Raw genomic sequence first — 22,429 nt, forward strand, 5'->3', positions numbered from 1 at the left:
ACACTCTGCAAATTCCTTTTCCTGCCTCTCAGGTTGGTTTTCTCACCCGAGATTCAGGTTGCTTAAAGTCCTCGCCCTCTAAAAGCCCCGAGTCGCGTCGGTATAAAAAGCGGAGTCCTCGTGTTGTTTATTATTTGATATCTCAGAGTTTTTCTCCGCTCTCAGCCAAGGTCTGGACAGCAGATGGGACATGAGGGGACTGACCATTGATGGGACGTCACCTTACATTTATACAGATAACTATGTGTAGGTTATTTACTATTTTGTACCAATGCCCAGTGCTCACACTAAAAGGATAATTTCTACTTTGACCCAGTCCACTCTCACTACCTTGTGTCATCACCACCCCAAAAAAAGGAGGACGAGGAAGAAGAAGAGGGACACGAGGTACCACCCCAATTCCACCCTTTTGTCCCCCATTTACTTCTATTCTAAGAACCCTAAAAATACTGAATTTTGCATCTTCTACTGTACTAAACTACTGTTTTCACTTCCTGGTGATTTGCAATTCCTCTCTCTGTGTCAGAAGCCTCTCCCATGGACTAAAATCAAACCTGGTGTTCTCCTGGGCTTTGTGCCAAGGTCTCTAAGCCCCCTGGACCGGCTCCACACCCCCCTGTCCAGGACTCAAATTCCCTTCTTCAGGTCCCAGGTCATCCAAGGGGATGTCCTGGACTCCAACACTGCCAGCCCATCCCCAAATTGAGGATTCAACTTCAGTGCTGCTTGGGCTGTGCTGGGAGAGGCATCCCAGAGCCCTGGAAATTGTCAACTTCAAGAAACAGGATTTTAGGATCTGGTAGCTGGTCAAGAAAGCCTCATATTCACAGGCTACAGTCAGTGGAGAACTTGCCTTGTTGAAGAAATACCTCTTTGCTCTCTGCCCTGTCTAGTGTTGCTGGACTGGTGTCCTCTGTAACTACCCAAGAGTAGCACAAATCCCTTTCTTCACATAATCACAGAATTATTCAGGATGGAGGTCTGTAAATTAAAGGGCTACAATAGGTTGGCGGGGCAGAGAGAGAGTAGAAAGAGATTATAAATGGTGCCTACGTGTTGTAACTCTACATCACCACTCAGCAGCTGAGGATTTAACTCAAATCTCCAGGTTGAATATCTGAATAGTAAATGCAGGCAAATTTCCCTCTTTGCCTGAGACTGTGTCTGCCTCACCACGTGCTGTGTTCCCACATTTCCTCAGCATAAAGGCTCCACTAGGATGTCTCTCAGGAGACTTCCCTGATTAAACAGCAGAAGATCAAAAAATAGTTGGATTTCCAGTTCCTTGACTGTGCTCCCACCCTGCTACCCTGAGCCTGAGCACATTTTTTGCTAATATTGTGGTTTGGGAAAAGAGGATTGCTGTGGTGTTGATCTTGCCCTGGTAGTGTAAAATTTAGAGATTTGGCCATGTACTAGTAATCCTCCTGGGGACTTGCTTACTGAAAAGGCCACACTTCCCTCACTTCTGTCTTTGTCAAGTTGTGTAGTTAACTCATATCTTTTACTTACCTTATTAAAAAAAAAAAAAAAAATCAATCTTTTCTCCTTAAACAGACCAAGGAAGAAAAGTTTGGGGTGTCTTTATGTCTTTGTTCAGTAGTGTCACAGTGATCATGCCCTGTCCAGAGGCAAGAGGAATGTGATCTTGTTCCAACATGAGATTTACATAATTCTTTTTCTCACCAAGTGTAGGCAGCTGCCTTCTCACTGCTTGTTTGCACTTCCACCTCACTTTGGATGGGAGTTGTGGCTGCTGGTTGTGGTTCCAGGCTGTTTGGGTGAGTTTGCTGGTCTTGGTGCTGCTGCTGATAAAAAACTCCAAGTAATAAATAAGACACAGTGAGAATCACTCATGTTAAGAGTAGACTCTAAGTGGGCTCTTCCCTGACTTTGTCCAGCACTTACCTAAATGTGGTCTTGGTCAGCTTTTATTTACTTTTTTGTTGGTTTTCCACAACAGGAGTAATTCCTGGTGCAGGAAGCACTCCCCATTCTTCTACCACTGCTCCAAGCACTGTGAGGCTTTCAGGAGCAGTCCTTCCTGCTCTGATGGATGCCAGAGCCATAGCCCAATGGTACCACTGCCAGCCTCTATGAAAGGAGGTGTTTGTGGATAATCTTTGTAAAGAAAAGTCACCACAGTATTTTAATCTTTTAATTTTTTCCGTAGGCTGATTTACAGTGCCTGAACAGTGCAGCCCTTGCTCAGGCAATGTGCTTGTTAAATTGAATGGGTTACTTTTCACAGAGAATGCAAAAAGATCCCAGCAAGGCTGAGCTTACTAGTACTACCTCAGTCTAAAATAAGAGGATTTAGCCTTCTGGAACTATCCATAGGAAGCCAACCCATGGAGCCCTCAAGCCTCTCTGTCACAGCAGGCCCTGTGACTTATCCACCACCATCACATTTAGTTCCCACCCTGCAGCAGTCTGCAGCAGGAATTTATCATGAGTTAGCATATGTGAAATAGCATTTGCCCCCCAAGAAACACAGCTAGAGTTTTTCAAAGTTTTGTGAGTCTGGCAGTTTGTGGCTTTTTTCCAAATGTTTATGGTTCTCTCATCCAAATAGATCTGATGTGTATTCCCCACTTATATTCCTGTTAATGTTAGAACCTTCCTCTTTGCCAACATGGCATGAAAACCTCCTTAAGAGTGGTAAGAATATAAGGGGCAGAAGAAACCTTAACATCATAGTGAAAAGGAGATGAAGGGACATATTTTTGGTGCACTTTAAAATAAAGCCTGTAATATGTTTTAAAATAAACTATTTGTTTTCACGTCAACAGCTTTCTCAATGGTAAAACTAGAACTTCAGAGCATGGGAAGTTGTGATAGAGGCTTAGATGAGAGGAACATCATTGCTCCTGTTGTGTGGCTGGATGGTCACACCAGTGAGGAGGGAAACCCATGCTTTGACCTTGGAATGGGTGCCCAATATGAGCATGCAGTTTGGAAAGAGCCCAGGAGAACAGCCTGCAGATGGATGAGTGATCTTTGCAGGTTGGAGTCAGCCTCCTCTCTAAAAGTCTGGCAGGAGATCAGTGTGTGAAGGACAATAAACCAAACCAATTGTCTGGCACAAGCAATACTTCCACTGAGTGAGACAAATTTACTGCACCCACATTATGTGCTGACATAACACACACTGACAAGTGCAGGTGATTTACTCTCAAAAATACTCTCTCTGACTGCCCATGCAGTACTGGGGTAGAGGGAGGCTGCCCCCATGGAAAAACATCTCACCAGGCAGCTCCAAGAATCTTGTGTCCATGTAGGCAATGCAACGTGCTGCCCTCAGTCCTGAGGCATCCTGCTGTATCTCCACACCCACTGCTGCAGTTTTTCACCAGCTGCTTGGGTGCCTTCAGAAAGAAGATTCTGAAACAGATTTCTGTTCTTCCCTTTCCCATTAGGCAGCACACATAGCATGCTGTCTAATATATTACTTCCATAAAAGTTGGACCATTACTTAGGAATACTATTAAACACACATAAGTGAGGTGGAGGTGCTGTTATTCTACGTTAAAAAGTGCTTTTTGAGTGTAGCATACCTCATGCTGTGCTGACTGCTCATTTAGATGTATTTAAGAGGTGAAAATAGCCAATTATGGTGGTTGTACAGGACAGGCCCTTTCTGTGACACCAGGAGTCAGTTGATGTTGATTCCTGGATAAAAAGAAGAATAAATAATCTATGCCCAGCCTGCCTTCACTTTACCTGTTGGGTTGTGCCAGAGTTCTGTTCCTGAGGCCATTATGTTTTGTATCCTTGTTGGGAAGTCATGGCAAGACTGGAACTGAGAATGGGCCCCTCTGCAATATACACCAGGCAATGCCTGTTCCAGTAAAAGAGAATCTTGTACTCAAATAAAGACTGTCACGACTGCTGAAACTTAAGTTATAAAATTGCCTGTTCTACCCTTGTTTAGAAAGCACTGACAAGCAGGAATTTCCTCTCATGAAGCTGTGCTGGCTGTGACCAATGCCTGTGTTGTCTCCCAGGTGTTTTGCAGTAACTCCTAGAATAACCTTTTCCATGATTTTACCAGGCACTGAAGTGACACTGACAGGTCTGGAGTCTCTGGAGTCCTCCTCCCTTGCCCTTCTTGGAAAACTGAGACAATGTTTGCCAGCTTCCAGTCACCTGGGACCTCTCTGGATTTCCATTACTGATTTTGTCCTTGTGCACAGACACTTCATTACCAGTAATCAACTTGATTTCCAATGACCTTTAGGAACTTTGAGGTTCAGCTTTTCTGTCTTTGATATGAGCTGACTTCTCTTGTTACCCATTTAAAGCTCTGAAGCCACAAGGACAGCTGAGTGTCATTTCATATGGCACGTCTGTAGTCCCATAAAAGTGATGCTGTGTCTTCTTGGAATGCAGTGAGGATAGCTGCCATTTTCCCTGAGATGAAAAAGGCAGTGATTTATATTTTGCAGCCAGTTTCCTGATGCCTTTCAAACCTGTCCCACACTGAGAGTCATCAGTCATACCGACAGTATTCGTATAATGAAGAATATATATAAAATCAGCAATGCTGATACTGTCACATCATAAATGCTTTCTCTGAAGATGAACTGCTTACAGGAGGATGGCAGCAGAATGGCACATGCCATGCTGGAACATGAGAGCTTCCTTCCTCTTTCTTTGAGGCTGCTTCTCAATAGAGGGCTGTGACAAAGGGCAGCTGCACCAGAGTTAGTTTAACAAGTCGTGAAAAGTCCTGGAGGGGTATTGGTGATGTGATCCTTCACTGTAGCCAGGATTTCTTCTTAGAAAAACTCTCCTTGAAGCCTGTTTGGAAGGAACTTCTATCAGTGTTCCACAAACTCCAGTGGTTTGATGAAAAAGAAAAAGCTTTCTGTTGCTTAAAGATGAAAATTTGACTAAAATATGTACATGCTATCAAAAACGTAAAGCTCTCTTCTGATTCTTGTCCTCACTTGTGCAAGAAGCCTTGTAATAAATAAATATCAGGCAGGGGTATCCATTCCATTTTATGTTTATTATGAAAGTGATTTTAACAAAAGTTTTATTACATGCTTCATTTTTAACTTTGACATAGAAATCAAAGCTATTAATATACAGAGGCAAAAGGAAATGAATTTTCTTATAAGGTACATTTACAACAACATTTTCTACTATAAATCTGACAGAGTTGTTAAAATATTGGTAAAGCTTAGCACTGTATTTTATTTTCTAAGTATCAAATTTTGTACAGTTATTCACTACCCTCGCTCTAAACTATTATTGTACATTTCATATGGAAATAGCTGTTTGTACACAATTTACATTGGTAATAAAGCTTAGAAGTCCCAGCAGCATCTACAACAGTTCAGTTTAAAACCTCACTCCTGCCCAGTGGTTTACATGGAGCAAATTGATGCAGAAAACCAGTACTACACCCTGTGTGCTTCCCCCTGAAGTCCAGCCAGAAATTCCTGCTTAAACTGGTGCTGGACATGATCACAATGAACTTTTTTGCAGGTGAAAATGGCACTGACCTCAGTGGTTTTGCCTAAAAAAAGACTCTGTCATCGGATCCAATGTGAGGTTTTGTCACTTCCACTGCTCCCCATGAGCACAGAGATCCCACAGCTTTCCTTGTCCTTCCACTATCCATGTGTGTAAATGGATATCCATCTATTCAATTCCCTTTTATTTCTGAGTTCTGTGTTGTTTCTTATCCGAACAATGGGAGAAGAACCAGCACTAACTTTAAATACTTTTTTTTTTTTTTTTGTTATGAAAATGGGAAGCACTTTAGAATGACACTTGACAGTCAGTTCTGTTCAAATTAGGATGCTAAATTGCCCCAGAAAACTTTTCCTGTCATGCCAGTGAGACTGAAGAAATAACAGGATCTGTAATCTGGAATGATAAATCTGGCAACTGCCTCACATCCACTCCAGTCTCCTAAAGTATCTTTGTAATCAACATGTTGAGTTTGAGTCCCTGCTGCTCTCAATGCAAATTAATGGCCTTTCTAAGTTATAAAACATAGAAAACAATATTTACAAAATAATTTTAATTAAAAAAGTAACAAAAAACAAACTCTAAAAAAGATATTTTTCACAATAATTAAAATAAAGTTTAATTAATCAAAGCCACTTTTTTTTTCTACATATTGAGAAAATTGAATTGCAATTGTTTGTATATCTTTAAACTTGTTATCTCTGCTCTCTGAATACAGATGGTTTAAATTATTAGATCTAAAGGTACTTCTGTACATTTTACTCTTGTATATTACATATTAATTTTATAGATTAAAAGCTTTATGATGAAAGAATAAATAAATGAAATAACAAACTGGAATTGTATATATTCAGATCCTTAGATAACAGTTTTTTTGACATTGTTTATTTCCCACTCTGTTTCTATTCAGATGAGAGATAAAACACAAGACTTGTCTCTGAATCCAAGTCTCTCACTGAGGAGTAAGTTCATAGTACCTTACAGAAATTTCCCTTCTTCCATAAATTCTTCTGGAAGACAAAAGTATTCTTTTTTCCCAAGTGCTTACAACAGTCTCTCATTCTAGAAAATTATTTCATTAAAGTCCCAGAGTACTGAGATTCTATAAGAACTCCTCCAGTTACTCCCATTCCTGTCAATCAGTGGTTTTAAACTATGAAAAAAATGCAACTCCTTGAACTCATGATGCAGATATAAGGAACTGTGTGTGTGTCACTCATTCCCATTATTAAGAAATCATCCAGACTCCTGAGATGGCTGTGAAATTTGCCACTGGGTCCAACTGTTAAAGATTTTACTCCAGCTAAGTTTTTTAAGAGCATTCAAAGGTATTTAGAGTCCAGACACGGGAACTGTCACAGAGTAGGTGAGTTTTGCTGTCAAACACCTGCAGCAGACCCTGTGTAAGAATCACAGCACTACCTTTGCTCCTGAGTTTGTAACCTGCTGTCTGCAAGATTAAAACTGGGGTTTTTTTTTAGAGGTAAGGCTGATCTGAGAAATTTGAATGTGTTGGGCAGGCTTATAAAAAGGCACAGGGTGGGGTTTTGGGATGCTGACCACATGTAAAGGGTGTTTCTCCCTCATGTGGCAGCATCCCTGACAGGACTTCTGGTGAGCTCTGCTCTTTAAAACCCGCTGACAACTCAGAGTGTGGACCCTCTGAAAGCTCTGACCAATACTGTATTTATTTAAGCTAGTCTAAAACTAAACTAAACTAAACCTGGCTTAGTTTTAAGTAAGCTTACTTAGTTTTAAGTAAGCTTACTCTAGAATAAAGTTGCTGTGTAGGAAGGATTAGTCTAAATCTTAAGTAGTCATAACTTTGTTCTATGGGGGAGACACAATGAGGAAATAAAATTCTTTTGAAAAATTGGTCTTTAGGTAAAAATCTAATGTATGATGGAAGAAGGAAGACAGAGCAAGAAAAATGAGCTGAAAGACTTCAGGACTTTTTAAAATCCAGTTTCAGTGAGCTAAATCTCCAGGAAGAATAAGTCTTGTTATTGAAGGCAAGATGCAGGGTGGCAGAAGAGGTGGCAATGTCACTGAACACAGAATCCTGCTGCTCCCTGTACTCAGGTGACACACAGAGCCACCTTTGTGTCCTCAGCACTTTCAAGGCACAACTCAAGGCTTGATGAGCAACTTGTGATTGCTGCAGTGTCCTGCAGGTGTGCAGGCAGGGATTTGGTAGCCTGTGAAAATGTTTAGGGATGATTCAGCACCACCTCACTAACAATAAGTGCAGTAGTTAAAGCAGAAAGGAAGACTTAGAATGGTAAGTGCTGCAGGTGCAGCTTTTAACCATACAGGCATTTGAAAATTGAAAATAAAGAGTTCTGTTTGTGCCACGGGACTGGGTAATAACAAATGGGCACTTCCTCAGTCTACCTGTAATAACACATAAATGTGTTTTTGCACCTGTCCTACAGACAATGTACAAAACAGACACAGGGCTGTATTTATTGATATGTTCAAATGCCGTATTTCATATCCAGGGCAAAAGCTAAAATGCTATCTTCTGCCATGTTCATGAAGCTTGTTTGCTTAAAGGTAGCTGTATTTCTCTTTCTACTGTTTTTGATTCCCAAATGTGTGTAGGTCTTCTCTGCAGAAGAAAAGATTTTGTTTTTGTGCTGTTACTGTGTAGTAGCAACAGGTTCTCTGACAATGAAAGCATCCTACACTAACAGATGAAGAGCTGATCTCACCTCCTATTTGGTTTCTGTAACTGCAAATCTAGTATGAAAATCAAAGCATTTTTAATTTCTAGAGCTGATATAAAAATTCTGTGCTGTTCTTCTGAATCAACTGAAACCAGTTCAGACTGCCCTACATACCACTTGTCATTACTTATTTCATTAGAAATTTGCACATCCAAGAGCATTTCTATGCAGAGTGGCAAGCATTCAAGCCTAACTCATTTTCTAAATATATCAGATATGAACCCTCTCTCTATGTTCACAAGCATTTAAGTGTCAACTTTTGAGGGTCAAAACTGAGACATGTCCCTCTTATGGTTTCTATCTGGTACTGGATTTCCCATGGAGCTAAGAGCCTGGAAAATGTTACTGTCAGTGCTGCCAGTGGTTTCTGGAGTGTGGCCATCAGTGTCATACAATGGTATTACCTCCAAACATGTTGGTGGTTAAACAAAAAATTTAGCAAGGATTTTACTAAACTCAGTGTACAGTACCAGGTTCTGAAGTCTGCTTGCTCAAGATTGAAATACTAAATATCACTGTGCCAAGTGAGGAAGTTGTTTTTTGACACATTTTTCATATATTTTCCTTCATATCTTTCAGCAGAATGGCTGCAATCCTGACTCATTCTAATGGATCTGAATAAAACTCTGAATAACTTATCAGACTTTGAACTACTGTTTGGCTAAAGTAGTTTTTTAGCTATATACTCCTGCATAATTGAGTACCTGAAAAGATTTTTGCTTTTTAATTTTTTTTTGTACAAATGACTACTGCTAAAGAAAAGAATAATGAAAATGTTCTTTTTAGTGACCCTTGGTGAATAATAAATAAAAGTAGTTTTAACATCCTCAAGAAAAAGTTAGGTTAAGAGCCTTTAACAAAGGACTTTTATGGGGAAGTGACATTTTTTAACAAGGGGTAATGTATATATTAAAAAGAAAGCTCACCAAAGATTTGAGGTCCATGAGTGAAAAAAAAAAAAAAAAAGAATTGTTAGACTATATGGTCAGGCTGTTCAGGCATAGAAAGAAAAAAATCGAATTCTTCAACATAAAAGGAAAGAAGGCAAGCAAAATTACAAGATGGTTAAGTAGAAAAACTCAGCAGAATACCTAAGGTGTGTTCTCATAGAAATGGAATATTCAACCACTTGTAGTCACTGTGTAAATTTAAGCAGTACTTGCTCAAGGACAAAAAAAGGTGTCAGAATATAATCACAACCACTCCTAATATATGTCTGTGAGAACATCCAAGGTCGTGTTAGGGTAGACAGGCAAAAAAAAAGGCACCAAAGGAAAACTGTGTGTTAGTCTTTTTTCTGAATGGATGCTGCCAGGAGAATTCATTTCTCCATTTAATAAACTTGTAGAATCGAAAGGGAAAATGATACACAAGAGAAAGGGACTGAAAAGGAAAGAGGCTGAAATACTAATATGAAAAAAAAAAAAAAAAAAAGCAAAAAAAAAAAGGCAGAAAAAAAAAAGCTCCTCTCTCGTTTGATTTAGCCTCTATGCCAGGAAACAGCAGGAAACCCTGGATTTATCATCATGGCAAACCCACTGTCACCTTGTGAGCAGGGCCTGAGCACAAGGCTAAAGCTCTCCTGCAGTCCCTGCGCTTGATGGGCACTGTGGCTACAAATCTGAGATAAAAGGGAGAGCCAGGCCTGTACTAACACAGCGCCTACCCTCCAGCTCTTCTGCAAAACCATGTCCTGTCCACCCCTGACAGCCTGGGGCTTGGACACAGCTGTGTTCCCAGTGCTTTAGAGACAGCAGGTCCAGAAACAGCTCCTCCTCTCTGAGCTCCTCCCACCTGTGTTATCCTAAGGGTTCCTGTTCCTCTGCATGTGGAGGATTCCCAAAGAAGAGGCAACAGCTGAGCCTTTACTGGGCAGCAGTTGCATCTTCACTGATGCTATTTTTTCCTGGAATAATGCGTATTGAAACAGATTGTCCCAGAGTAAACCATTATCCCGTATTATAAAACCTCAAAAGGCTCTTCAGTTGGGTGTTAATAGAAGTGACAAGCACTTGGAGAAGTCATTTAATTGTCTACACAAAGTTACATATAGATATGAGTAAATAGCGTGTGTGGGAGTAAAGATTTAAGCATGAGTAATATTTACAGTAACTAGAGATAACATTACTAATGTACCCACAAATAGAAGTATATATTTATATATTTATATATTGTACTTAATTAGATGCTCTCTTAATGGAAAGAAAACCAAGACTACTGGTGTTGTTGTTCATTTCTCACATATCCTATTGTAAATGTCTTTAAAGGGACCAACTGATGCATGGAAATCCAGAGCTAAATCTGTTTCAATTAAGTAATTGACAGTGGCAAACCTCTGAAGAAGTTTAGAAGAGGACAGATATAAACATTAGGACATTAGGGCATGGGACTCAATCTCATGTAATTCATAAAGCAAAATTATGTGTTTTTTCTTTTTTTTTTTTTTTTTTTCTTTTTGATTTCTACTTGGACAGAGGTTCCACCAAGCCACAAATGAGAAATAACAAAATTTAGATTGTTTTGTTTTCTTCTAAAGATTCAAATATAAACTTCAAGTGCAATTCACAATCCAAGTATTATTTATACTACATACTTCTTTCTATAACAGAACTTATCTGCAGGTAGTTTAATCATATTTGAATAGATTCCTCCTTTCTTTGACAAAAGTTATTGTTGATGAAAAAAATAAAAAGCTAGAAAGAATATTTTTACATTGTGAGATTTCAGATGGAAAGTGAGGATACACTAGTGCAGACATAAATTTGGATCTACAGCTAGATGTACTCAGGGATGTATAATTATTATTATTTTTTTTTTGGTAGTAAGAATCCCATTCAGAACATTGACTTTTCACAATTATAAAACATTACAGGTGCTCCTCAATAACAATTGAGAACAAAGACTGCAAAAAAAAAAAAAAAAAAAAAAAAAAAAAGAGCTTTCAAATTAGCAAATGTTTCTACTATGGAGGAAAGACAATATTTGACAGGAATGCAAAGTAACCAAAAATTGAATACCACCAGACTATTTGTATGGTCGTAGAAACCTGGAAACTTTCGATCGCAGTAGCTTTATAAATGATCTTGGAAACATTTCTTTTGACTCTTGTGCTGTGTACTTGAAATAGTTTTGAGGGTGTGCCAGTACATCAAAGAGAGCTTTAATCAGTTTCTTGTCCTAGGGGAGACAACACAGATACATTAGATAAAAGCAAGGTTTTGGATTTAGTGTCTACGTAGGTCTCAAAATTGAAGAACCATCAGGTCTGTTTTGCAGAGCTTGAGTCTGGGTAAAGCAGTGTAAAAAAACCTGCTCCACATTTCTGTGGAATTTTAGAGGGATGAGTGTGCCTGCTGTGCTGGATGCTTTTTGCAGGGCTCCTCTCCTGGCAGGTGCTGCCCTGGGAGGGCAGGACTGAATTAACCACAAAACTCGGGCATTAAATCTGTAAGCTGCCTCTGTCTGTTCTTCCCACCTGCTCCATCCTGCTGTCCAGGCCTTCCCTCCATGGATGAGGGACAAGGCTGGCCCTCAGTGATGCTGAGCTTTCTAAGGACCTTCTCCTGGACCTGGGGAAAGCCTTGATCCAGAGCCTCAGCTGAGCCTGTGCCTGGCACTGTGCACTGCACCTGGGACCTGAGCAACCCAGAAGCTGGAGGGAGAGAACAGCTCTGGGCAGGGATGGCCAAGGGAGGCAGCTCTTTTTCAGCTCCTGTCCTTCCAAGCCTTACATTTACATGGCTCAATCTTGCCCCATGACCAGCCTTTTTTTCAGTTTTAATTAGTTAGTTCACGCTGTTTTACACCACAACGACACAGACTTTGAACTTCAGAAGACTGAAAATGACTCCTTCATTTTTGGGATGTGTTTCTTTTTTATACTATTCTACACAGACCAATTTGATTGGTGAAACAAAGACAAACTTCTTCAATCACACTGGTCAGACCAGAGGGACATCAAGAAGTCCCTCCTAGGAAAAGGAATGAATAACATAGTACAGTTACAAAAAGACTTCTCTTGTTTACAGAGAATTCCCTGGGAAAAGAATTTCAGAAAACCAAAACACCTCAGGCACGAAACCAGGGCTACCAGTTAGTTGTTACAGGTGTTGCTTGTATCTTTGTAAAACCATTTCTGATTGAGGCAAGATACTGATTTAGCTAAATACATTATTTAATGCACAGCAAATTTAATGAGTCATTTAAACATTTAAATGCCAGACTGAGGCTGAAGAAGGCTCTCCAAACAATAAATCCTTCATTCTTGGCTGACTGATTTTTTAAACATGCAGTCTTCTTAATCATATTAGCATATATTTCATTCAGTTCCTGCTTCCACAAAGGACATAAGGACATAGTGATGAGTCCAGCTCAGTTACTTGATTTTGGGCTGCTTCAAATGCCAGCAAAAATTTCAGAAGACAGAGAACTGAATTTGGGGTCACCCTTGAGCTTTGAATATAATGACTCTATGAAGGTATTGAGAACTGTTTAGGAAAATGCTTAAGAAAAGGAATTCTTGGTTGGCCTCAAAGAAAGCAGTAATTTCTTACCTTTAGAATTTCTTGATGGTTTTCTGATGCATATAATCGCCCATCTCGAACAATGTCTTCTATTAGTTGTTGGTAATCCTCTGAAAAATAAAGATCAGTTGAGTGACTGTGACATCCTTTTGGGAGGGCAATAGACAGACATGATCTAGGCTTTCTCTTGAAGACAGAACTGAGAAATTTTGTATCCAGTTAATTGTTCAGTGTCTCTCTCAGTGTCTGCTGTATTCTAATTTAATCACCTTAAAATTCTCTATTTCTTTACAACAGTGGTTTTGAATTATCCCTATAAATAAATATAAATAAATAAATAGTATCTCTGTAAATGAATAAATAGCAACATCCCCAAAAAATACCCCCTCCAGATAATAATGCTGTATGATCTCCACTCTAGAGATAAAGAAACAGAGATACAAAATAACTTTTCAAACATTATATATGCCATATATATGTTATTTCAAAGTCTTTGCAACTAAAATTAAATGAGACACATAAAGTTTTCCCTCATTCTTCTGTCACTGCAAGCAGTGTAAGAGAGATCCTAAAGGAAAATTTTCTGTAATTTAGATAAAACACAAAGATGAAAACCAATTCCATTCTCACCATCGTAGGTCACATAGGGGACCTGAAATCCTTTGCCACTGTTTCCTTCATTTGACTTGAACTGAATCCAGAGTTTCCTTGATCTTGAGGTAAATGCAATAGGTCTCTCATATGTCTGACATGTTTCATATGTAGTAATTGAAGTAGGAGAAGCTAGAAATAAAGTCAAATGATGCTCTTTATAAAATAATTTTTGCACCCTTCCTCATCTAGGGGTCAGAGATGTCAAATTGACAAGACACTTCTCAGTTGACATATGACACTTCTCATATTCCTGAGAGCAGAAGCTTTTTTGTGATAGAAAGGATGTTGTCCTTATTTGCCTGTAAAGAAAAGTAGTTTTTTCCACAAAGGGAGTCCCTCAGCAAGAAGCTTAAGCCGATGGCAAGGTGTAATTTTTGATGCTTATAAAACTACTATCAACATTAATATTTTTTTTTTACAACTCTCTAGTATTGTATCCTAGAATAAGAACACTTTTAAGAACAAGTGAGCTGCCTGCCAGGCAGACATGGTATTCAACCCTTCTCATGGCCAGTTTGGGGAGTTCATCTGATAGCAATAAATCACTTATAAATAAAGCCACAATAAAAACAGAATGCAATGTCTGGTGTGATAATTCTGAATAAAAGACTGTCACACCCTGCAGAGTCAGTGGCCCACAGAAAAGTTAACCTGGATGTGAGGAGGTGGTTGGTGACAGCCAGCACAGCCCCACTAAGGGCAAATCATGCCTGAAGTGTAACTTTACCCTGATGTGTCTGGCTTTGGTCACTGTTGGAACCACAGTCTGGGGTCAGAAGGACAACTGATGTGTTTTTTTAATAGTAAGTGCTTTGCTTTTAAAGAAAGCTCATCTGCACAGCTATAATTTCCTTCCATCTATAGTAACCAGGTGTCTTCCTTCTGATATACAGCTATGTCAATACAGACCCTCAGGGATAAAAGGTTCTGAAATTTGTCTTAGCAAGCAAAAGACAGCATTTTTGTGAGTAAATACACAGTTTTAAACAAAAGCTCCATATGAACAATTGCCTTTCAGATTTGGTGTTTCTTGATTTAGCAACAAATCACCAGAAGGATGCCCACATCCTCCATGCAAATGAGGACTGCATTTCATTGGGATCTTAACTTCAGAAGTTGTTGAATTAACTTTATAATCAAAGGCACAATGCACCCCCTCCATTCTACAGAAAAGCAGAATAACTTTGGATTTCTTGAGGGTGTCTGTTCTACCAACACACTGTCCAGGTTTAGCAAGAACTGCAGCCTATATATATTTACAAAAAATAAGTGAGAGCACAATTTGTACAGGTTACAGAGATAGTTCTCCAAATACAATTTATCATTGTTGACTTCTAGAATGGCAGTGATTTATCCCATGTGGTAACTGGGCCAGACAGAAGCCCGTTAACTGCTTTGTGATTCAGACAATAAACTTGAATAATTAATATCAACTTGAATAATTAATTATTTAATATCAACTTGAATAATTAATATCTGCTAACTGCTATTGGTAGTGTTCTAACTTGCTGTGCCACTTCATTCAAGAAACCTTTTAGAAACACTGGCTACACTGAAGACAGCCATGCCTTCAATATGAACTCTTCACTCCATCAGTTGTCCCATGTCTGGCAACTTACCACTTTTTCTCATTACTAAAACATCACCACATTCATCTTCAATTGGGAGAAATATCTCAGGTACTACAATGAGTATTCTTCTCTTTGGGGGTGGGTTTATATTCCAAATGCATTCCACGTTAGCTGGGTAGTCTCCAGGATAGTTGGGTGATTCAATGTAGCCAGTGTAGTCCCCCAGTTCTCCTCCACAGTGCTGGTCTGGGGAGAAACATAAATTAGCATTTGAGTCAGTTGATAAATCAATCTGAGGTGTTTTTCTAAATCTATCACAAGCAAGTCTAAACTCCTCCTTGTGGCTTTGGAAATGTGCACATTCTGAGTAACAAGGATGGTTTTATTTTACAGGAAAATCATCAAACTACTTCAAATTCTGTACAAATATGCAATTTACTCAAATGACATTAGAAATTATGAAGGGCTTATAAGACACGTGGCACATAGACAAAAAACTTACAGGAGATCTGCACATGTTAGATGACATTGCCTAATTATTATAGAAACCTTCTCTTAAATTAGCATGGTAGAGATGAAAAAAAATGCTTGCCCAAAATAATCAGTCATTCACAAAGGATCAAATAAAACTGCACTGATATCCTTGGGGATATTTAAAGTGGTAATTAAGATAGGAGGCTGAGTACTGCAAAAAAAGCCTCCAAGAAGATCTCACTATCATAAGGAATTCCCTGGCAGTTGCAGCATGCTTGACCATATCTTCTAATATTTTACAATTATTCTAAAATGGCAGTTGCTCTGATAGAAGCTATTTTGCTCTACAGGGACACAAAGAAACATGCATCACTGCTGCACAACTTACAGGATCTGGGAAATGAAAGGCTCTGTAGTTTTAACTTGTAGCTGGCACTCTCTGAAATCATATTAAAGCTAAAACACTCACATGCCTCAAGTGGTACTTTCCCACCTTTTTTTCCCTCATTGTTTTCCCAACTTTTACTACTCCCTCTGGCAGTAGATATTTGCTAACTAGGAAATACAAAAACTGAAGTCCAGCCTGACAGATGGAACCTTCAGATCCAAAGACATGCTCTGTGTCACTGATATAAATGTGACTTACTTTTGCAATGTGTGACGTTGGTGGAGCCATCAAAATCTGTACTGGTGTTGCCAGGGCAGGTGATGCAGTAGTTCTGACCAAACTCAGGCTGGTAGGTTCCCACAGGGCACCGGATACATCTGTGTGTTGTGGAGTTGTAGTAGTGTCCAGGAGAACAGTGAACTGCAAGGTAATGAGGTGTATTACTTTCAAAATGTGGCAAAAATGTAGAGAGATTTCCTCTGCCCTGGACATACCTGGTCTGCAACATACTTATTAGGTTATAAAAGGCAGAAGAGACACCAGCTCCCTGTATTTCCCAATAAAAAGGATTTTCCAACTAAAACCCCATCACTAGAGCTAAACGTGTGATATGTATCTCTCACTGTATTTAATATATTTGTAATAAATGGGAGCGGATGTAAATCCACCCCAACAAGAAAAATTCCTTTCACAGTAATAGGAGAGAAGTTTCCATTAGTGTCTGTTTGCCAGGGCCAGCGTGTCATTCCAATAACTAAACCAAAATGCATTTGGGCAGATTCCTTCTTCAGCATTGGCACTGGAAGTTGGCATTATGGAATACAGAACACGCTGCACACTTACAGTTTCTGCCTAGCCCATGAATAATCAATCCTTAACTTCGTATAACTTTTCTAGTGTTTAGTTTTTTAAATTAAAAAATACACAGGACATGAAAGCTAAAGCATTGTCTAATCCAAGTTTGTGTTATTTATTGCCACACAGTGGGGCTGATTCCCTTACCAGTAGCAGTGCTGACCCCGTACCTGCCTGTGGTAAATTCCCAAGAAAACCATAAATCCTGTTCAGTCTGCACAACCTCAGGAGACCATTCCCAGTTTACAGATTTCTTGACCATTTCATTTAATCACACGCCAACACAGTGACAATGTTTGTTTTGGAGCCTTCAAGAGCCCTTTGGCACTGATAATAATAATAAACCAAAGGCCAAGAAGTAGGAAGATGAATTGTGGAAGAATTTTGAACTCACCTTTGGTTTCACAGTCTTGAAAGGAAACAGCACCTTCGTATTTGGTCACCAGCCCACCACCACAGGGAAAGCAGAGGGTCCTTCCTGGCTCAGGCTGGTATGTACCAAGAGGACAGACTGTACAAGGTTTAAAACCATCTGAGGAGTAGTGCCCAGGAGAACACTGCCCTAGAAATTGAAAATGATCATCTGTATTAGTGTGTTGACTTTTCTGGGTGAAGTATAAAACCCACTAGTAGTTAGCAGGGCTTTCTTACGCATGTGACATCAAGACAGCTGCAGATCAAATTCTAACTTTACCTTCAAATTTTGTATTGTCCCTGTATCTTCTTCCTAAAACCACCACCAGTAAATAGAACCAGTTTCATAATATGCATTTTGGGTACTATGATTCTGTTTGGATTATTTTCTAATTTTTTTTAAAGGCTCTATTAAGATTTCAGTAGAATACTTTGTACTTTCACCAAGTCTTTCATCTTAGTATTTCAAAGCACTTTATAGGAAGAAATGGAACTGCACCGTGCCTATGAAACAAGCTTTTGTATCTCCATTTCAGAAATGGAGTGGACGGTGGATCATGGGGTTTACCAGATGTGATGGTACCAGTCCAGCACCTTATCTATGAGAATACCTAACACCAGTAGCTTTTCTGAAAACTAGCGTTTATCACCTGCTCCTCTGCCAGGAAACAGTGATTTGTGTAAAGCAAATTGCTTTGTGAAGGAATCTACTGACAGAAGTTTCCAAATTCACCCTCCAGGCTGTTTCTGATAGGCATTTGTTTGGCTTGGTTCTTGCTAGCTTGAGTACTTTGTGAACCTGAGAACCACGATTGCAGGTTTTTCAAGGTTATGGCACGAATCTTCACACCATCCCAGAGTGGAACACCAGTGCTGTGAGATGCTACATATTCCCTGAGGCTGCCTAACCCCAGTACTTTGTAATTTAGCTTCCCTGGGAACTGAGCAGCAGACAGAGACAACTGGCTTGAAAACAAGAAAATTTTGAGAGCTCTAGATTTTGTTGCAGTCTCATAAGAACCCTGACACTTGCTGGGAAATGTTTGGGGCATTCAGTATCTTGGGTGCTTGGCATGAGTGAGGAACTTTGGTACTTGGGATGAACCAGAGCTCCTGAGTGAAAGCAAAGTTCAGGTTCTGTCCCCACAAAAGCCAAACTCTTGTGGACACCTGTGGGCTCAGGATCTCCAGGATTTACTTGTGCTCCCATCCCAGCTGGCTGGAATATGACTGTACAAACTAGCTGTTGTGACACAGATCTCAGAGAAAAACAATGATGCTACTAATTTGAGGACAATTTTGCTCTTGTTTTTAGGAGGAAAACTGATCTACCTGGCCTGGTTCAACTGGTTATTGGAACCCAGACTGGAACATGTTTCCTGGTAGGATTTGTGACCAGTGCCTGTGCCTGAAGGACTGACCCCATGGAAAAGTGATTCCTACTGGAGAACTCTTGCCCATGAGATGGAGTCACATTGGAGAAGTAAATAAAGGGTCCCATGGGAGGGACCCCAGGCTGAGGCAGCAGCAGGAACATCAGTGTGATGAACTAACCATAATGAGAACCCCCATTCCCATCTCCCTGGGCTGCTGGGTGGGAGGAGGTAGAACTGGGAAGGAAGGAGGGGTGTACAAGAGGTGTTTTAGGAGATATTTTATTTCTCCTTATCCTGCTCTGATTTTGATTGGTAATGAATTCACTGAATTTTCCCAATTTGAGTCTCTTTGATATTTCTTGAGTGGTTTCCCCCTGCCCTTAAGTTGTGAACCTTTATTATCCTGCCTCTCCCTTCTCCAGCTGTACAAGGCAGTGAGAGATCAGCTTTGGTGGGTGCCTGCTGTCCACTGCAGCCCAGAATTCACTTGCAGCTACAACAATGTGATTTCTGCACAACAGGCACTTAAAATCTCTGACATGCTTGTGGAATGTGCATTCCTCATGCTTAGAAATGAGGATTTCAGTAAAAGATTATTGGTTACTGCACAGGCATTTCTGCTCTGGAAGATAAGATACAAAAATACTACTGATTATTGGCAATAATAATACTGTGAGTGCAGACAGTACAAACTTTCTAACAAAGCCTTGTTATCAAAAATGCATCGTTTCATCACATGTGCTGACACAAATTTTGACAAAATCTTTGACAGGGAAATTTATGAAGTCCAATGCATATTCTCTCTTGCCACTTCCAGAGGAAAAGGGGAGAGCTGAGCAGAATAACAGATTGTTTTGATCTGACAATAAACATTATGAGATAAATCCACCCTGCAAAAATAATCAGAAGGCTTTTTTGTTGCTGTTGTACAGAACAATAATTCCAATGTAAGCCTTGAAACAAAAGCCTTTTTCTTCTTTTTGTTATGCTGCTTTTGTCAGTCAATGTTTATAAACTCAGACTATATTTTGATAAGCTTTTCTTGTGTTATGGATAAATACAAATCAGCATAGCAAAGATGCACAGGTGTTTCAAATTTTTTGTCTGATAGTTCCTTCATACAGTAAATCAGCAAAATCTATCATATGTTTGGACTGGAGACACTGCAGGGTTTTTTTATTCAGTAGATGGGAAAAAGTAGCAGTTTCTCAAGTGACATTTGCCATGTGTTCTCTTTAGATATCCTTGAAGAATGCATTAATGCAAATTACATGGATGAATTTTCAAGTTAGATTTTGTGTAGCAGACAGGACAGATTTATTTCAAAGTCAGATAATGGATCTGCTATAAACTAGATTTTGATGTAGTCTGTAATGAAATGAGGTAAAGAAAATAAATAAGAGTTGTATCTTAAAAACTTAGACTGATCAAATTACAGTAGAATCACCATGTATTATCATCATTATAATTTAGTTTATAAATCATGAAGTTGAACCAGAGGTGCTACATCACTTGCCAGAAGTTACAGTGCATTCAAGCAGCCCTGAAAATTGCAATCTTTAATTCTGAGTTTGGGTTACAGATCTCTGCAGCATAACTATCTCAAATTTATAATTGCTGATATTTAGAGGAGGTAGCTGCATCTCATGCAAAACACTAAATGGGCAAGCTTGTTATTAGAATCACCAATACCAGCCCAAAGTAATCCATCCCTTTGGCTCACAATATACAGATGAGTCCTTACAAGCCAAGGTACTTCCATACCTGACTTGAAGCACAAAGTGCTTTTCTTTGCTTTCTCATTTCCATACCATAACTCACTTTGCTGCAGCAGATCCCATCATCTTGTCAGCAATGAGAGTGGATGGCCTGAGCCAAACCATCCATGGCTTGTAAGTGCACAGAGATTTCTTCTTGTGTTACCTTTACAAGACACAACTGTGGCAGGCTCTCTCCTCTTTCAGCCTCCTTGCCTCATAAAGTGTGTGTGGCAACACCTAAATGTTGGAATTCTGGAAACTAAGATTTTAGTATATAGTAATATATGGAGGATTTTGGGCATTGTCTAAGTCCTTCTTCTTCACCTTCTTCCTTCTTCCTGGGTTTGGGTGGTTTTCTGTAATTGGTTAGTAAAGTCCGTACTGCAGACTTCAAGTAGTTAATTATTGGGTTTAACGTAAAAATAATTTAGGTGGCATTTCACAACTGGATGGATTTTCCTTGAAAATACCTTGTAGAGATAGAAAAGTACTCCATTTTGCACCTTGTTAACTAGAGGTACTGCAGAACTCACCCTTGTGAGACTGTCACATAGATAAGAGTTAATAAACCTCCAAGTCTGAACGCAAACTTCATCTATCGCGCTATTAATCCCAACCTTGGCAGAAGAAAGAATCCAGAACCACCACACCCTAAAGCTTTGATAACCAAGCTCAACTTGCCTCCACACTCTGACACATTCCGGGCACCTGCCACTCCCTGGCCATCGTTGCTGGGGCAAGGCTCACAGGTGAGTTGTCCTTCTGTGTCCTGGTACGTTCCCGGCGAGCACGGCACGCACTGATTGTGCTCCCCGCTATAAAAGGTGCCCGTGCTGCAGGTAACTGAGGAGACAAAAGGGGTATCTACATCAGGATGGTCACTTTTGATCACATTATGTGCTCTAATATCCAACATTTAGAGGAGATGGATGTTTTTGGCCCCATGATTATGATGGCATATATTTTTCATATATTAGTCCAGGATCCTGATGTAAACAGACCCATCTCCACTGTGGTTTAGGTCAATTTATATCAGGGTGAGGTCCTGCTTGCTATTGTTAGATACTTATTTGTTATTGAATACCTATTGTTAGTAGATATTTAGAATAGGGACTCAACAAGGAAAAAGCCTTGTCAAGCCTCTAAAGGGGAGAAATAATGCCTTAAGTTTTAGGTTTCGTGTTTTTCAGATTCTGTGCTGCCCAGGGGTGCAGTTCTGAGCCTCATATTAAGTGTTAGTCAGCTCTCTTCTCAGAGTATGCAGACAAAACATATCCTTTTCCTGATGAAGACCAAGGACGAGTACAAGTTTCAGTCCCAAAAGCACAAACAAGGGTGGACTGAACAGAGAAACAAGAAGGATGTTGTGAGGAAGGAGACCTCATAATCTGAGGCTGTGGTTGGGCAATCGGGTCCCAATATGCAAATTGACCAAAACTTATAAAAGTATATAACCTTGTGTCTGGTTGTCCATTTTGTGACCATTCTAAGTCCACCTTGGGTGTAGCCCTGGTCAGGTTCTTGTCCTGCCCAAGGTGTACCCTAAAGGCCTTTCAATAAATCCCCACTTTACTCTCCAGCTCTGTCCAGTCTCTGTTTCAGGTCAGTCTTCCCAAGGTGTCACCATTGTTTAAACTATTAAATGGCTTTGTAATGCACTCAAGTGTTTATCACACTTGTGTTGTTAATAAATCTGGGTGCAGCCTTAAAACAGCATCTTGCCGTTTATTAAAGCAGTACTACATAAAGTGTGGGAAGTGTGAGCTTTTATTTTATACCAGCTGCATTTACAAGCTGGTTTTATGGCAGATGACTCTGAATAGTCTGTCCCCTGAGATCAGTTATAGAGATTTCTCCATGGGCAATGGACAATCATTTCTGTCTCTTGCCACTCAAATACCCCAACTGTACAGCATCTTAAATACAGGTATGAATACTCGTGCTTTTCTTGCTTCAACAGGGCATGGAACTGCATCACACATTTTTCTCTGCTGGACAGGGGTGGTTAAAATGTCTGAGTTTTTAGATACTGACAGCAACAGCCTTTCAAATACAGTTCCTAAATCCCTGTTCCCATATGATGACAACTACCTCTGAACCCACTCACTGGAAGCACCTATCAATGTGACTTGTTTTGGCTTGTAAATCACTTGGTATCTCAAAAGCTGGAAAAATAGGTATCCTGACTTTGAAAAGATGTC

At 39.7% G+C, this 22,429-nt stretch overlaps 1 protein-coding gene across 1 annotated transcript in view; it reads right to left on the minus strand.

The window, feature by feature from the left end:
• Positions 1-7,064: 7,064 nt before the first annotated feature.
• The window catches only part of SCUBE1 (signal peptide, CUB domain and EGF like domain containing 1), a 175,619-nt gene continuing 160,254 nt past the window's right edge, over positions 7,065-22,429 (minus strand). The window contains exons 16-22 of the mRNA XM_083859333.1: positions 20,910-21,071; positions 17,073-17,240; positions 16,082-16,243; positions 15,010-15,207; positions 13,367-13,519; positions 12,767-12,846; positions 7,065-11,390 (exon numbers count right to left, since the gene is read on the minus strand). Coding sequence (XP_083715459.1) covers positions 11,238-11,390; positions 12,767-12,846; positions 13,367-13,519; positions 15,010-15,207; positions 16,082-16,243; positions 17,073-17,240; positions 20,910-21,071 — 1,076 coding nt within the window. The 3' untranslated portion in view covers positions 7,065-11,237. The remainder of the gene's footprint in view (positions 11,391-12,766; positions 12,847-13,366; positions 13,520-15,009; positions 15,208-16,081; positions 16,244-17,072; positions 17,241-20,909; positions 21,072-22,429) is intronic.

This window comes from Zosterops lateralis (genome assembly GCF_965231275.1).
Source record: "Zosterops lateralis genome assembly, chromosome: 4".
NCBI lineage: Eukaryota > Metazoa > Chordata > Aves > Passeriformes > Zosteropidae > Zosterops > Zosterops lateralis.